At 46.8% G+C, this 14,202-nt stretch overlaps 4 protein-coding genes across 4 annotated transcripts; 1 reads left to right on the plus strand and 3 right to left on the minus strand.

The window, feature by feature from the left end:
* Nucleotides 1-1,913: 1,913 nt before the first annotated feature.
* GL218_04722 (Carboxypeptidase S1 like protein B) lies at nucleotides 1,914-3,626 on the plus strand (the record flags this gene model as incomplete). Its single annotated transcript, XM_033581343.1, has 1 exon — nucleotides 1,914-3,626. One exon carries the CDS (start codon nucleotides 1,914-1,916, stop codon nucleotides 3,624-3,626), a length of 1,713 nt encoding a protein of 570 aa, XP_033435776.1.
* Nucleotides 3,627-4,001: 375 nt separating this feature from the next.
* GL218_04723 (Urea active transporter) lies at nucleotides 4,002-6,402 on the minus strand (the record flags this gene model as incomplete). Its single annotated transcript, XM_033581344.1, has 3 exons — nucleotides 4,002-5,650; nucleotides 5,722-5,983; nucleotides 6,112-6,402. The coding sequence occupies 3 exons, from the start codon at nucleotides 6,400-6,402 to the stop codon at nucleotides 4,002-4,004; spliced, it is 2,202 nt and encodes a 733-aa protein (XP_033435775.1).
* A 971-nt stretch (nucleotides 6,403-7,373) lies between these two features.
* Nucleotides 7,374-9,024, minus strand: GL218_04724 (putative Xaa-Pro aminopeptidase PEPP; the record flags this gene model as incomplete). The annotated part of the gene is made up of 5 exons (XM_033581345.1): nucleotides 7,374-7,473; nucleotides 7,537-7,643; nucleotides 7,696-8,067; nucleotides 8,151-8,787; nucleotides 8,846-9,024. The coding sequence occupies 5 exons, from the start codon at nucleotides 9,022-9,024 to the stop codon at nucleotides 7,374-7,376; spliced, it is 1,395 nt and encodes a 464-aa protein (XP_033435777.1).
* Nucleotides 9,025-10,698: 1,674 nt separating this feature from the next.
* Nucleotides 10,699-11,721, minus strand: GL218_04725 (PHO85 cyclin-like protein psl1; the record flags this gene model as incomplete). The annotated part of the gene is made up of 1 exon (XM_033581346.1): nucleotides 10,699-11,721. One exon carries the CDS (start codon nucleotides 11,719-11,721, stop codon nucleotides 10,699-10,701), a length of 1,023 nt encoding a protein of 340 aa, XP_033435218.1.
* Nucleotides 11,722-14,202: the final 2,481 nt, after the last annotated feature.

Raw genomic sequence — 14,202 nt, forward strand, 5'->3', positions numbered from 1 at the left:
TTCCCAAGCAAGAACCTTTACGACAACTATCACAAGTACTTACACGAGCCCGGGTAGTGTAGCGACATCTACCTTTACACGGACAAGGACAAACACCGTAGACGGCTCAAGCACGGGAATTTCTACGAACCCGAGTAACACCGGAGCAAACACGGTGACAGGATCGACGACAAGAACTTATACGTCTACTATTACAAACACGATTACGAGCTCTGATTCGACGTTTATTTCTGTCTTGACAACAACCGGTGTGGACACTGTGATATTGGTTTCTGTATCTGTAGAGGGCGCGTCTACGTCAAGCAATGGAGGTCCACCAGGGACAACTTTCACGTCCACAGTTACAAGTACGAGGACGAGCACCCTTAGCGGATCGGGATCCGGAACTAGAACTCTCACGTCGACTACCACGAGCACTACAGAATCAAGGTCAGTTAGCACCGCCGCTGCTAATTCAACTAGTCGCCGTAAAACGACATCCAGCACTCCTAGCGCGAACTCTGGTACTGTCACTGTCACTGTTACTGTAAGCGCGGGTACTCCTGTAAGTTATTTCTTGCACTTTATTGTCACTTTAGCATGACATACCTAATAAAAATAGCAGAGTTCGACAAGTTCAAGCTCTCAGACAACTACTACTAGTACAACTACTTCCAGGTCTTCTGGAGCAGGTAGGATACTTGAATCGGCACGCAATGCTAAGGTGTTGGGAGCTAGTATATTGGGCATGTTTCTATTTCTCTTACTATAAGGTCTAGTGAAATGGGGTTATTGGGAAAATCCGGAGTAGGGAGTACTTGGGATTTAGTATGTGTTTCTCCTATCCGATCTGTCCCGTGAAACCATCTACAGGGTGATATCACAGCCGCTCCTCCGCCATGTGTTGACACCTTCATTAGATACGGCTACTTATGAGAGTGATGTCGGCGGGATACTCTTATCAAAGAAGTCCACGCAAGTGAAAAAGGATAATGATGGCTAAGAACTTGATTATGGGGATTTGGATGAATTCTTGACGAACGATGTTTCCTCTTGGATTGTGTTGATAGATGATGAGGGCCTGGGACTTATGCATGAATTTAATTTTAAATTAGATTGTTATTATATCGTTTTTATTTTGTGTGTTTTCTGATTGTGATCTCGAATCCCGCTTTCTTCCCTTCTAACTATCTTATTGTACTTACACATCTCGATGTGTCTTTAAGCTCGGACTTCCCCTATGCCACGGATATAATAAAGTGACGTCGGAGGTAAAGTTACCTATTGAGACATGTCTGAAAGCAGATGCATGGGGGATAATGACAAAATAAGCATGAGGATTACCTAGGTATAACTCATTACCGGAAGACTTTCAATGCATGATCTCGATAATATACTCCTCGATAATATACTCCACAGCTGTTCAACCTGTTATCATTTTTTTCTTTCTTTCTTTTGTTTTTTTAAAACATTCCCTGCTTTTTGAGCTTGTTATCGTGTGGGTAATCCTGTCAACCTCTATCCACATCTAACCACATCTAAGCCAGTACAACCTCGTTTAAGGGACCCCCGCACGATACGATAGTAGATAAACAAATGGCATGCCTATTCAAGCTAGGCAACGTATAGCATGCAGGCCCCCGACGCAACATAGCAGATACGATGTGGTGCGCCGCCAATGGCGTCAGCCCAATACCACGGCTCGTTACCTAGAACAGCCATTGACAACAAAAGAAAATCCCAGACCGGTAAGACTCATCCATGCGCATTACCCGTGCCCATGCCCGGCCTACGTAGTAGCTTAGCTAGCCAGGTACCCCGGCGATCATCATAGATGTTACCGAACATTCCTTATAAATCGTGACTTGGCGTTCGTCGACTCTTCTCTTCTTGTCTTCCTACCCCCTACGCGCGTCATGACAATTGCCTTCACCATGTCTTCCTTCGTGCGGCCATTGTTGCTCGTGGCTGCGGCATCTCACGGATTAGCTCAGTTCGTTGCGCCACCGACTTCGCTTAAAGAAGTCATCGGCTATGCTGAGGTTCCAGTTCGGTACAAAGAGGTGCCCGCGGGGACGTGTGAATTAGACCCCAATGTGAAAAGTTACTCGGGATATGCCGACGTGGGAGAGGATGAACACATCTTCTGGTGGTTCTTCGAATCCCGTAACCAAGATCCATCAGAGGCCCCGTTAACCGTTTGGATCAATGGTGGCCCGGGCTCGAGTTCTATGATCGGCCTCTTTGAGGAACTAGGCCCATGTCGTGTTGATTACTTCGGCAAGGTCTACAACAACCCTTATTCGTGGTCTAACGTGAGCAATCTACTCTTCATCGACCAACCTACTCAAGTCGGCTTTTCTTATTCTAAACCCGTTAACGCTTGGTACTCGGACGGCAATATTGTCACTGTGCCAGACGCTACATGTCCCGACTATGCGCCTGATGGCTCGTGCGGAACCTATTCCTATCCGAATCTCACGCTAACTGCAAATTCGACTACCAATGCTGCTCCTAATTTCTGGAAGACCCTCCAGGGTTTCATGGGCGCATTCCCTAAGTACTCGCGAAACGGGTTTCACTTCGCGACGGAAAGCTATGGCGGTCATTACGGACCTGTCTTCAATGCGTATATCGAAGAGCAGAACGCCAAGCAGATCCCGGGCGCGAAGGAAATCCAGCTAGAGTCAGTCTTGATCGGTAATGGGTGGTACGATCCAATACTTCAATACCAAGCCTATTACAATTTCACCGTCTATCCCGGGAACACTTATGACTATGCGCCCTTCAATGCGTCTATAGAGTCTATGTTCTATAACAATTTATACGGACCCGGGAACTGCGTCGATCGGTTGAATGATTGCAAAGCTACTGGGTTGAACCACGTCTGCAGCAGCGCGGACAGCTTCTGCGCCAACATGGTCGAATCGGTATACGATAACGTGCTCGGCCGAGACGAATATGATGTGCGGGAGCTCGTGCCAGATCCATTCCCATACGGATTCTACGGCGACTACCTAAACTCGGCAGAGTTGCAAGCCGCAATTGGCGCCTTTACCAACTTTTCGGCGTCCAGCGATGCCGTAGGCCGGGCGTTTGACGGTACCGGAGACGACGGCCGGGAGATGGGTACGATCGAAGACCTCCGCTATCTGATCTCCAAAAACATAACCGTGGCAATCTACGCGGGCGACGCGGACTACAACTGCAACTGGCTCGGAAGCGAAGCCGTGGTAGAAGAAGTTGCAGCACCAGGGTTCTCGAAGGCCGGCTATACGGACATAGTCACGAGCGACAACATAACCCACGGCCAAGTGAAGCAATCCGGCAAGTTTAGCTTCACGCGAATCTACGAGAGCGGTCACGAGGTCCCCTTCTACCAGCCTTTAGCCTCCCTAGAGTTCTTCGAGCGAGCCATCAAAGGCCAGGACATCAAGACCGGAAAACAAGTTGTGGATTTGGAGTATCTCACAGAGGGAACGAAGAAGAGCACGTACCGCCAGGGAAACTCCACAATGCAGTGGGAAGTGATACCGGCAAATACTACGTATAATGTCAATACGAACAAGCCGGGTGCGCCTTGGCAGCAACAGTCTGTGCTTATGAAGAAGAGCTTGAAGGCACGTCCAGGACGCCGAGGGAGGTAAATAGATGTTGCTACAAAATTTGCGTGTGATATGAAGCGTGTGTGCCTATATACTATCATAATGACCTTGACGTCTTGAATAAAGTAATTTCCATAATTCACTATTGCAATTTACGCGATGTCTACATTCTGACAAACAAACGTGGAGTGTGGAACGTTATAGGAGGTGTCCAGCTTTGTTTAGCGCTTAATTTAGGTACTGTATAGTTCTCTTTAAGTAACCCACGGCAACTAGGTCTAACTCGACAGCTCGACCTTTACTATAGCATCTACACTTGTCATCTACGCATCTAAATGAAAGAGCCGCCCAGAACATTTATCCCCCTTTTCTTCCAACCCTAACATGCGCCTACAGATAAAGCTTTACTATTCTACATTATGCCGAGGCTCGTTTCCCAAAATATCCCCTCGTAGCTTTCCATACGCCCCTAGCACCCTTAGAAATCTCATGACGACCATCGTACAGCGGATACACCGCGACAGCAAGGAACGAGAAGAACTGCCAAGCAATAGCAACGGTAGTCCACCCGCTGAAAAACGGCTTCGTAAAGATGTAATCGCGGTACAGCGGCATAGGCCATGCCACAAACGTTACTAGTACAACGAAGACGAAGAAGACCCATGCGATACGGTACCATCTCCGCAGCTCCCGCAGTGTTTCCTCGCTGAATGGATGTTGAATTTGGTCGAGGGGGATTTCGGTAGGGTTGTTTCGTGGCGAGATCGTGGCTTTAGATGAACTCTTCTCTGTATCGCCAGGAGTGTGCTCTGGTTTGTGTGATGGCACTTTAGTCACTTCTTCCGAAGACGATGCCTGAGCTTCGCGAGATAGGTATGCACGTTTAGGAGGTGCGGGGTGTTTTTCGACATTTTCCTGGCCGATATCTTTCTTCTCATCGCTAATCGAAGATTCTTCCGATTGCTCTGCAGACGATGCGCTATCGGGGTCGATCCGGAATTCGTCAGCAAGCTCAATGCGCAGGAACTCGCGCCAGTCGAATTTATAAGGTTTATACAAGGAGATCAGGACAGAGTAGATTGCTGGCGAGAAAAACGATCCGCATGCTCCGTATAATGCCGGTAGTCCAGCTCCGGTCGTAGCCAAGTCGATAGTACCATACAAGGCTTGCGCTGTACCTAGCCATATAGCGAGTCCAGTAAAGAAACCTAGGACTGGAGATAGGATAGCAGCGAGACGCGTCTGCCCAGACCAGCACAGCGTCAAGGCTAAGGGGATGATGCCCGGACATGAGAGGATAGGACGGAAGTAACCAATCCAAGTCATATCCGCACCTCCGTAGTTAAGAGCCAGCGAGACGCCCGTGATGAAGATGGCGTGTGCTACCACGGCCAAATGGCTCACTTTTAGAAGCCGCTTGTCGTTTGCCTTGGGATTGATATAATTCTTGTAGATGTCGAACGACAGGATAGAACTAACAGCGATCATGGACGAACTCACAGTTGATGTTAACGCCATAAACAACAGCACGAAGAAAGCGACTATACCCTGGTCGCCGATTAACGCCTTGACTGTGTACGGCATGACAAGTCCAGCATTGACTTCGGCGCTCGTGAACGGGCCTGGATAAGACGGGAAGATAGGGGTATTGTGGATAGCTCGCGCAGCCAAACCAATAACAGTACCCAGTCCCCAAGGAATTCCGAAGATGGCGATGGCCGCGAGGTTATAGCCCGGTACAGTGGCAGAAACCTCGCTAGCAAAGGACTTTTGCCAGAAAGCCGTGTCCATAACCACAAGAGCCAAGTTACCAAACTTGAGGATCAAACCCCAGATGATAGCATCCTTAGATTTCATAGTAAGGAGTGATCCCTCAAAGTTACCGGGTATATAGTTCTCGGCTGCCGTCGCCATCACCTTGTCGTAAAGACCCCCAAGCCCGCCTATGGCTTCATGGGTCAGGATGCTTAATGTGAAGTACATGATGAGAACCAGAGCGACGGTAGTATGGATATAATCCGTGAGGAAGGTAGCTTTAAGGCCACCTACAGCGGTATACAGCACCACTACCAGACAGTTAAATTAGTCTTCACTTTCCATGTTAAACTCTAAGGGGTATAATAAGAGTGTGACTTACCACCGAGAGGAATGAGAACAGTAGCCGCGACGAAATGCATACCCGAAATACCGTATATAAGCTGCGATCCTGTGAGGATCATAGACGCACATCCAAACACATTGTTAGTTAGATTCAGCACGATGAACACCACGTGTCCAACCCTGCCATATCGCATCTTGATGATCTCAAGCGACGTATGCGCGTAGGGCACCCGTATCTTAGCCAGTACTCCAAGCGCTGCCATCAGCGCGATCTGGAAGCAGAGACCTGTCGCCCACCACTATTGTCACCCATGTTAGCATACGCTTATCTCCACATCACCCCCTCTTACCCATATACAACATATTCTACAAGCCAAAACCGGTACTTAACCACATAAGAAAGAAAGTAAATAAAAGGAGTACTCACCAACGGCACCGCCAGCCCGAATCGATAACACATAGCCGCCGCAAGCACCGTCTCATTGATCCACATCCACGAGGAAAACACCGCCGAAGCCGTGAGCCCGATCCCGACAGACCGGTTCGCCACCATGAACATCTCGGAGGTCCCCGAGTCCTCGGACAGGTACGCGCGCTGGATCTTGATAGCGACGAGGATCACGGCGCAGAAAGCCACGCCGAGCCCGATCAGCAGCCCGTACCCCGTGCCCTGCGGCACCAACGTGACGCCGTGCACGCCCAGCTCTAGCTGCGACATGTTTTCGTACTACTTTCCTTCCCTTCCCTTTTCTAGATACGCTAGGATCGAGCTTCGTACTGGCTGGCAATTGGAATACGGGTAGTAAGCAAAGAGGTAGGCAGGTAGGTAAGTATTACTACACCACACGACGTCAAACAACTAAAGAAGGAAGGTCGCGGCAGTTGTATTTAATCAAGCATTCAGTCAAGCCTTTCTCCTCTCGCCCACCTACACCTACACTCCGTTTTCGCCTCCCGTCCGGGATGGATCCCGGCATACATCTCCGAACCCATGTTCGCGCGCGTCACGCCGTGGGGGGGAAGAATTGCGTTATGGCGATAGCGCAGGGGGGGGCGTCTGCAAGCCACATGCAAGCTTTTCGGCAGGATCCCGAACCGCTGGGACCCCTCCGTGTTGTGTGCGGATGGCGTGCGATGCAATGCAGATGACGGAAACAATCCTGGTTGGTGTATTGGCGAATTACAAGTGATTTGGCGAGACAATTTGGTGATACTACTATGCTTTAGTATTAGGTATAGTGGATAGAGTCAATAATAATAGGAAAATCTTTTTGAGTTCGTAGATGTTAGTGTGATAGGAGCTGCTGTAGTCATCGACTGGGAATATGATGTGAAGATAGAGGTACCTAAGCACATATATATGAGAGCATGTTTTAGTTACTAGTTTCTGTGACAGTCATTTCATATAGTTATAGTAGAACAGTTTCGAGACTATAGTCAATATCGTCAGACAAAACGTGGGTTGTACTGGAGCTAATTTAATAAGAGATAGAGGGATGGCGTTTGGGGTGGGAATACCTCATAAGAGTGGCAATTAGTTAGCAAGAGATGATGCTAGAGAACCAGAAGTATTTGGTATCATATTTCTATTTATATCTTTATTTGTTATAGAAAAGAGCTCCATAAAGTAGCGGTAGTACCATAACTCGTCAACTACTTGTCCCTTTTCATATAAGTCTTATTCCTTACTTAGCTGCTGGAAATAATCTTCTCTATCTCGTCAGGGTCTTTGATTGCATCAGTCAGATTGATTGAACCATCCTTCGTGATGAGTAAATTATCCTCAATCCTATTTCATTCAGGTTAGCTCTTCTCTCATAGAACAAAGTAACCACAGCTGGTTTTCTCTTACCTCACGCCACCGACATCCCAGTATTTATCCAACACCTTCTCGTCGATGAATTTGGCATGTTTAGGGTCTTTTAGGTAAGGCCTGATGATAAACTCGCAGAAGTAGATCTATCATCAAGTCAGTCTAGTGTAAGTTTACAAAAGTATTCATTTCACTTACACCGGGTTCGACAGTAATCACGCTCCCAGCAGGGAGGTTCGCCCGGACTCGCAGGTACCTAAATATCGGGTCGGGATCCGAATAATTAGGGTGGCCACCAGTGTCGTGAGTATCTAATCCGAGGTAGTGTCCTAGGCCGTGAGGGAGGAATGCCGTGCTTGTCCGAGCTTCGAGAATTTCTTTCCTATCTCCTTTTAAGACTCCTAGAGAGAGTAGGCCGTCAATGGCGATTCGATGCGCTAATAGGTGGACTTCATCCCACGATACGCCTTCTTTTAGGGCGGCGATGGTGTCTGTTTGCATCTGGAGAACAATCTCGTAAATAGCTCGAGACTCTTCGGTGAATTTTCCGGAAATAGGGAAAGTTCTCGTCTAAAATATCGTTAGTCTAACGCATTCTTCTTTTCATCAATGTTTAATAATGCAATAAAAATATGTTGCATTTAACCACTCACGATATCAGAAGCATAACAACTCCACTCGGCACCAGCATCTAAAAGTAGCAGATCCTTTCCAATTAGATCTTTGTTATTATGCACATAATGTAGAGTAGCAGCGGCTCGTCCGCTGGCAACTATGCTGGGGTATGCTTGCTTCTTAGCCCCCTGAGAAATACTCGTGCCCACGAATACTCCCTCCAATTCATATTCGTTCTTGGCCTTTTTCACCCCTTCGAGGACGGCCTTGTGGGCGACTGTGCTAATCTCATTGGCTTTCTTGATGAGGGCGATCTCGTACTCATCCTTGATAACACGGCTCTCGTCAATGGCTTCGCCTAGGGCAGTGAAATCTTTATCGGTAAACTCTAGGAAAGTCACAGCATCCGAGACGCGATCGGCGATAGCAAAGACTGTAGCATTAGGCGCGCTTCCTAACCTAGCTAGTGTAGGGTTGAGCTCGGTAGAGGGAAGGACAGAATCGACGTCGTACGTCGACAGAGCTTCCTCGGGAGACAATGGCAAGCCAGACCAGATAACGGAGTCCGGGTCTATAGGAGGGATAAAGAGGGTCGAGTGCTCGGTCGCGATATCGTAGATAAAAAAGCAGTCGGCAACGTCGACACCAGTCAGGTACATAAAAGCCCTCCGTTGTCTGCGCAGCTTTCGCGGTTAGCATCGCCCCCTGAAAAATGAAATTTGGATAGGTTTACCGGAAAGGAATCGGCTCATCGCTATCTTCCAATAGCTTGTCTGATCGTCCCTCTAGGTACAGAATACCGGTAGCATCGGGGATTTTGGACTTAATATATTCAACCACGCGCTTCGCATGCGCCTTGGCCGGGTACTTCCCCTTCAAGATTTTCTCGACATCGATATTCGCCTTAGACATTGTGAACCTCGCTGGCGCTGCGATTGTTATATGTCTAGTTGCGAAAGCTAAGGAAGCTTTAGGTGATTTAGGTGATTTAGGTGTTCTAAGTGGTATGATTTCGCAATATGAACGCGAATGCGGGGTAGTTTGAATATCCGTATAGAGCTGCGGTACCACACGTGCTCTTATACTACCTCTTATGCTACTTCTAAGAATTCCAAGGGAAACTGGTATCTGTCTTAATATTCTCGTATCGCGCATATTGTACATTCAGGCTAGGCAGGTGCAAGTAGCACAGTGCGCTATACTTGAACTCTAGCATCGCAAAAGCACCTTATCTTAGCTATGTAAAACAGGTACCCGCTACCTATACTGCCCGGCGCGGCTATCATCGGAATATTAGGGAAGTCAAACTATAAATCCTTCCGGTCCATCATGGCCGGACCCGAACTAGTCTTCCCGTCGTTATCTAATCACAACTACATATTTCATAATAGTACGCGCCTCGCCGTGCTAGGCCCTGATCACGGTTTCCGGCGGTAGCTAGTCGGTCCTCTTCGTATGATAAATTAATCATCCGAGCGAGAAATTTACTTGCTCGATTCATTAAAAGCTTATGCACCATGGTATCTTTTAGACGAGGAATACTTTGGTTCATTTATATTTCAAACTGTAAACCGATGGCTTAATATAACCATATAAGAAGCAAGGATCTCGTAAACTTGCCCTTGATGTCAACTAAAAATGGCTGCCACATCTATTTCGTAACCTACACTTTAGTAGGCTGCTAATTCATGTAGTCCTGGAAATTTACTCAAAATTAAATCCCTTAACTGAAGTAGGATGCTCAATATACTATGTACGAGTAACAAGATCCGGGTATCACATATGAACGAGTTCTCCACGTATGCCTCCCTTCCTCGATGATGCCCTTCAAAAAAAAAAAAAGATTTGCTTCAGAACAACTGCCGCCCATATAAACCAACCCTTATACATCCCATGCGCATATAGAAAATAACTAAAACCGTATCACCAAGGCCCTACGTTAGGCTCTCGCCACTTAGCCCCCTGCATCAGTCTCGTCTACCCAATATCTGCGAGACCCCCTAATCCAAACTCAGGTACAGATATTGTAGCAAGATATCCTTAATCTGAGTGCACGAAATCGTGTGTATGAATCGGTCTCTCCACAGAAGACTACATTCGAAAACCCCGCGTAAGTTGGTTGCCTGAAGCCCGCGTCACGTAGGCACGCGTCGTGCAGCAACGCCCCTTCGTCACCCCTCCCTTAGGTACCCTCATAAGTCAAAAAACCAGTTCGACTTTTACCCGCTGGTTAGTCACATTGAATGGCCTCGAGATAGCCGCATACCAATGTCTCTTGGACAGCACCTCAATTCGAACCCTACGGGGGGACTTTGTGGTCATCCCAGATGTGTGACGCCACATACACGACTTGTTCCCCTGCATCGTGGCGAGAACCTAATTGGCGAGGAACATATCTTTGAGTCGAAAAAGAATATCCCAGTTATCGAAAGTAGGGAGGCGCAGTAGTTGACACCCGGGTTAAAATAGGTGTTGGGCTGGGCCGGTGGACGGTTTTTTTTTTTGGTCTCTTCCGGACTGCACCCCTAATATAACGATAACGCGATATTGCAAGGTTGCCTAGAGGTAATTACTCAAAACCAGATTTCACCCTTTTTTTGGTGGCGCATCCAGTTTTAAAGTCGGTATCGCATCATCTTCCGACTGCGCGAGTTCGAAGCCCACAAGGCCATGACCTTGCTTCAACGTCTCCCAATGGCTCTTCAAAGTATCCTCCCCTATCACCAATTCGAAACTGGTTAAAAAGCAGAAACTAATTTCTAGCCTCGCTAATTCGATCTCACTCACTCCACCAACCCGAGCGATCTTAGCGTGCGGGTAGCTTAAGTCCTCAAGAGCTTTCATTGCTACTCTCAGACCCGCCAGAAGTAAGCGGTGACAATTTCTCCGGGTGACAACAATAGCCCGTTCCTCAACAGCGAGCCGGAAAATATAAAACGACGTCGCAAGATACACAGCAGTTGACATGGGACAGAATCGATGTATCCGCAACAGATAATCCTCGATACTGATCGGCGGAGGCTGTTTGCTAAAGAATTTCCGCGTAATAGCGCTGTGTTGAAGATTGAGCGGCTGCGAGTTGGCGCCGATGATTATATACGGCTCTGGGGTACTCCTTGGCAGCCCTGGGGCTGATGTCTTCTTAAGGTGAACACCATCGATGGACTGGTTGGGTGTCACCTGCCCGGGATTCTGAATCTGAGCTTGAGCCCGAGCTTGGATTTCGGCTTGTTCTCGCAGTCGAACCAGGCTTTTTTCTGAAAGATTCCTAACTATTTCCGCCTTCTCCCGCTGCATACTGCGCATATTAGGAATGGTTGGGCTCGTAGGAGGGGGTGTCGGAGGTATATCGCCTGTAATGCGAACAAGCGCTTCGACACTAGCACTGAGCAGTTTAAGAGCCGCAATAGGGGATAATTTAAAAAGGTCGTGAGAGGAGGGACTTGGGGCGGTATGGAGCGGCGGCGGCGTTCGAGCTTGCAATACCAATTTCGGGTCTGCTGAAGGAATGGGAGGTGGAGGAGGTGAGGTCGGTGTCGCGCTATCACTTCCTTTGTCCTCGTCTACTTGAGACGCTGAAGCGTCCGACTGGCCATTGTCGCTTGCCATTTGAACCCCACTCGCCGTTCTTCTCTCGAACTGAACAGTTGACCTAAAACTATTACTACTACTAGGTAGTACTATGCCAGATCAACCTTAAGCGGTACAAGATGAGCTCAAATCTATTGCTGTTGAAGAAAGTGGTCCAGCAAAACCTATTATCGTTCGGGGTTCGATTGGGCTTGCTAGTGTATAGTACCGGGTGCTATCGAGCTGAAGAAAGCTCGTGATATTTTGATCTCCGGCGCGTGGCTTGACTCATGGTCTCTCATAAGAATAATGAGGTAAGCAGCTCAACATCAGTTACCAATACACCAAAAGATATATTGTACGCCCTGGTCTTTCAGTTGACTTGTCAAGCAGCTAGGAGCTATATTTACCCTAAATTAATTTGCCAGCCACAGGAACTTTAAAAGATCTAATAGATCTATTTTAGTAAGTATTGCAGAACCATATTAAAGATAAGTTGCAGTAGCTAAAAGATCGTCGGTAGTAGCATGGCCAATCTTCAGGGCGGAGACCTATGAGAGGCGGATTTGTCCGAGTTCTATGCGTTCTATGCTAGTACAATAACGAGCCGCGTGACGGGCAAACCAGAAACAAACCCAAACAAAACCAAATAGGAATAAGTGGCGGTAGAGGCTAAGGTTAAGATGGAGAAATCAAACATTTAAGATGAGGGACCAGATTTCCATTATAATAAAAATGAGGGACTAGATTAAAAAAAATGATGGACCTCGGAGAAGTAGCTGTCCGATTTAAGGTTTTCCTCTTTCCCGCTTTGTCGTAACCCAGGCCTTTTTTTACCCCTGTAAATCTGGGAATAGGTACATAGAGTACCTAGCCGTAGGTATTGTGTACCTGTACCCAACCCCTCCCACGCTAGGAGATTCTAGCCTCGGGCAAAATGGGTTTTTTTTTTCATTTCGGGCCTGAATATATTGTACATATAGGTACTTCAATATTAATTAGTCCCTTCAATTATGGACATTTCGATTTCTTACCAACTCCATATGTATACATGCATAGTGGAAGAGGCTCTCTACCCAATTGTGCCTCAATGGTCTAAGAGCACTTAGCACTTGCAGCTTACATGCTTTAGATATACAGGGGTTTTTCTGCAGGTTCAAAAGACCCGTGACCCTATTTAATACATAGTGGTCCCGAATTGGAAGACCGCAGGACCCCGCCAACCCACTAAAGTTATCACGTTTTATCATTATTGAATCCACGATACGATAGTTGCTCACCGTCCTAAAGTTGGCGGGGTTTAAAAAGATAGATGGGTGATGCTCGAACAAAGATAGTTGAGAGTAACTTCGTAGAGATATGACAAAGGACAAGGATGATTTACAAATTACCAGTTAAGGAGACAATGACGAATCATGTCTCTAGTAGGACAAAGCTCCGTGTCGAGATATGAATGGTACGTTCAAGCTGATATATTCTTCTTCTTATCTTGTGTTGCAAGAGAATTACATGTGAATCGCGGTCGTCCAGTGGCGTATGCACTAAAAGCAGGTACAGCATCTCCAAAATATATTAACCTAAGAGGCTTATGGGCTATTAAAAGAGCCAATAGCCCGAGATTGGGAAGTATTCTCGTCTAAAAGGGTACGAATAACGTGTCCTGAGTCAATTGACGGCTCTATCAATTAATAGGTAGGCTATGATCTATACAACTTCCTCTTATTCTAATAAATACCCGAATACATGTACGGGATGTATGTTTGTTGCCTACATACGGTGCAATGCAGAAGAGAGGGTAAGAAATAAAATAATACTAGAAGAGATCTACAATTTTTTGGGAAACATCTGGACAGGGACAGCGGTAGGCCTTGCGTGGCAGGGTAACATTCGGCATGCACCGTCTCGTTTTTGAAGTCTACCTAAGGTATAAAGATGACATGATAGAAAAAAAGACTTCATAAAAAAGATACTTACCAGGCAACAGGCCAGCTGATATTAAGAGATTTTCATGAGATGCATATTTAAGGTCCAGAACTTGAGGAGGCGTTTGGAATATCCACTTCAACGATTAGTCGATGTACGATGCAGTCTCGATCGCTTGTATCGCCAAGGACCATGTATATCGAAACAATATATACCTTACCTACACAATATATACATCTCAATATGTAGGTATTGTAATAAAAGAACCGGCAGTCTCCGAATTTAATATCTCCATGTAACAAGAATTACTAGTACAAGTCAACCCAAACAATACACATCAGATACCATCAGTTTAACATTGACAATTTTATTTCTAAAAACTCATGCAAGGGGGAGATAATATAAATCCCATACCTAATTACCAAAAAGGTTGGTGCAAGTGATCCATTCCCCACGACCATACATCCCCAGATGCTATTACATGAACAAACCAACCAATATAACCCCTTCCCCTATCCCACGAAAGTAAATCACAAACCATAATTCCGCGCTCTCCGCCTAAGCTACGCTTGGCATTACCCCAGACGTACCGATAAT

This window comes from Daldinia childiae (genome assembly GCF_008694065.1).
Source record: "Daldinia childiae strain JS-1345 chromosome Unknown Scaffold4, whole genome shotgun sequence".
Classification (NCBI taxonomy): Eukaryota; Fungi; Ascomycota; class Sordariomycetes; order Xylariales; family Hypoxylaceae; genus Daldinia; species Daldinia childiae.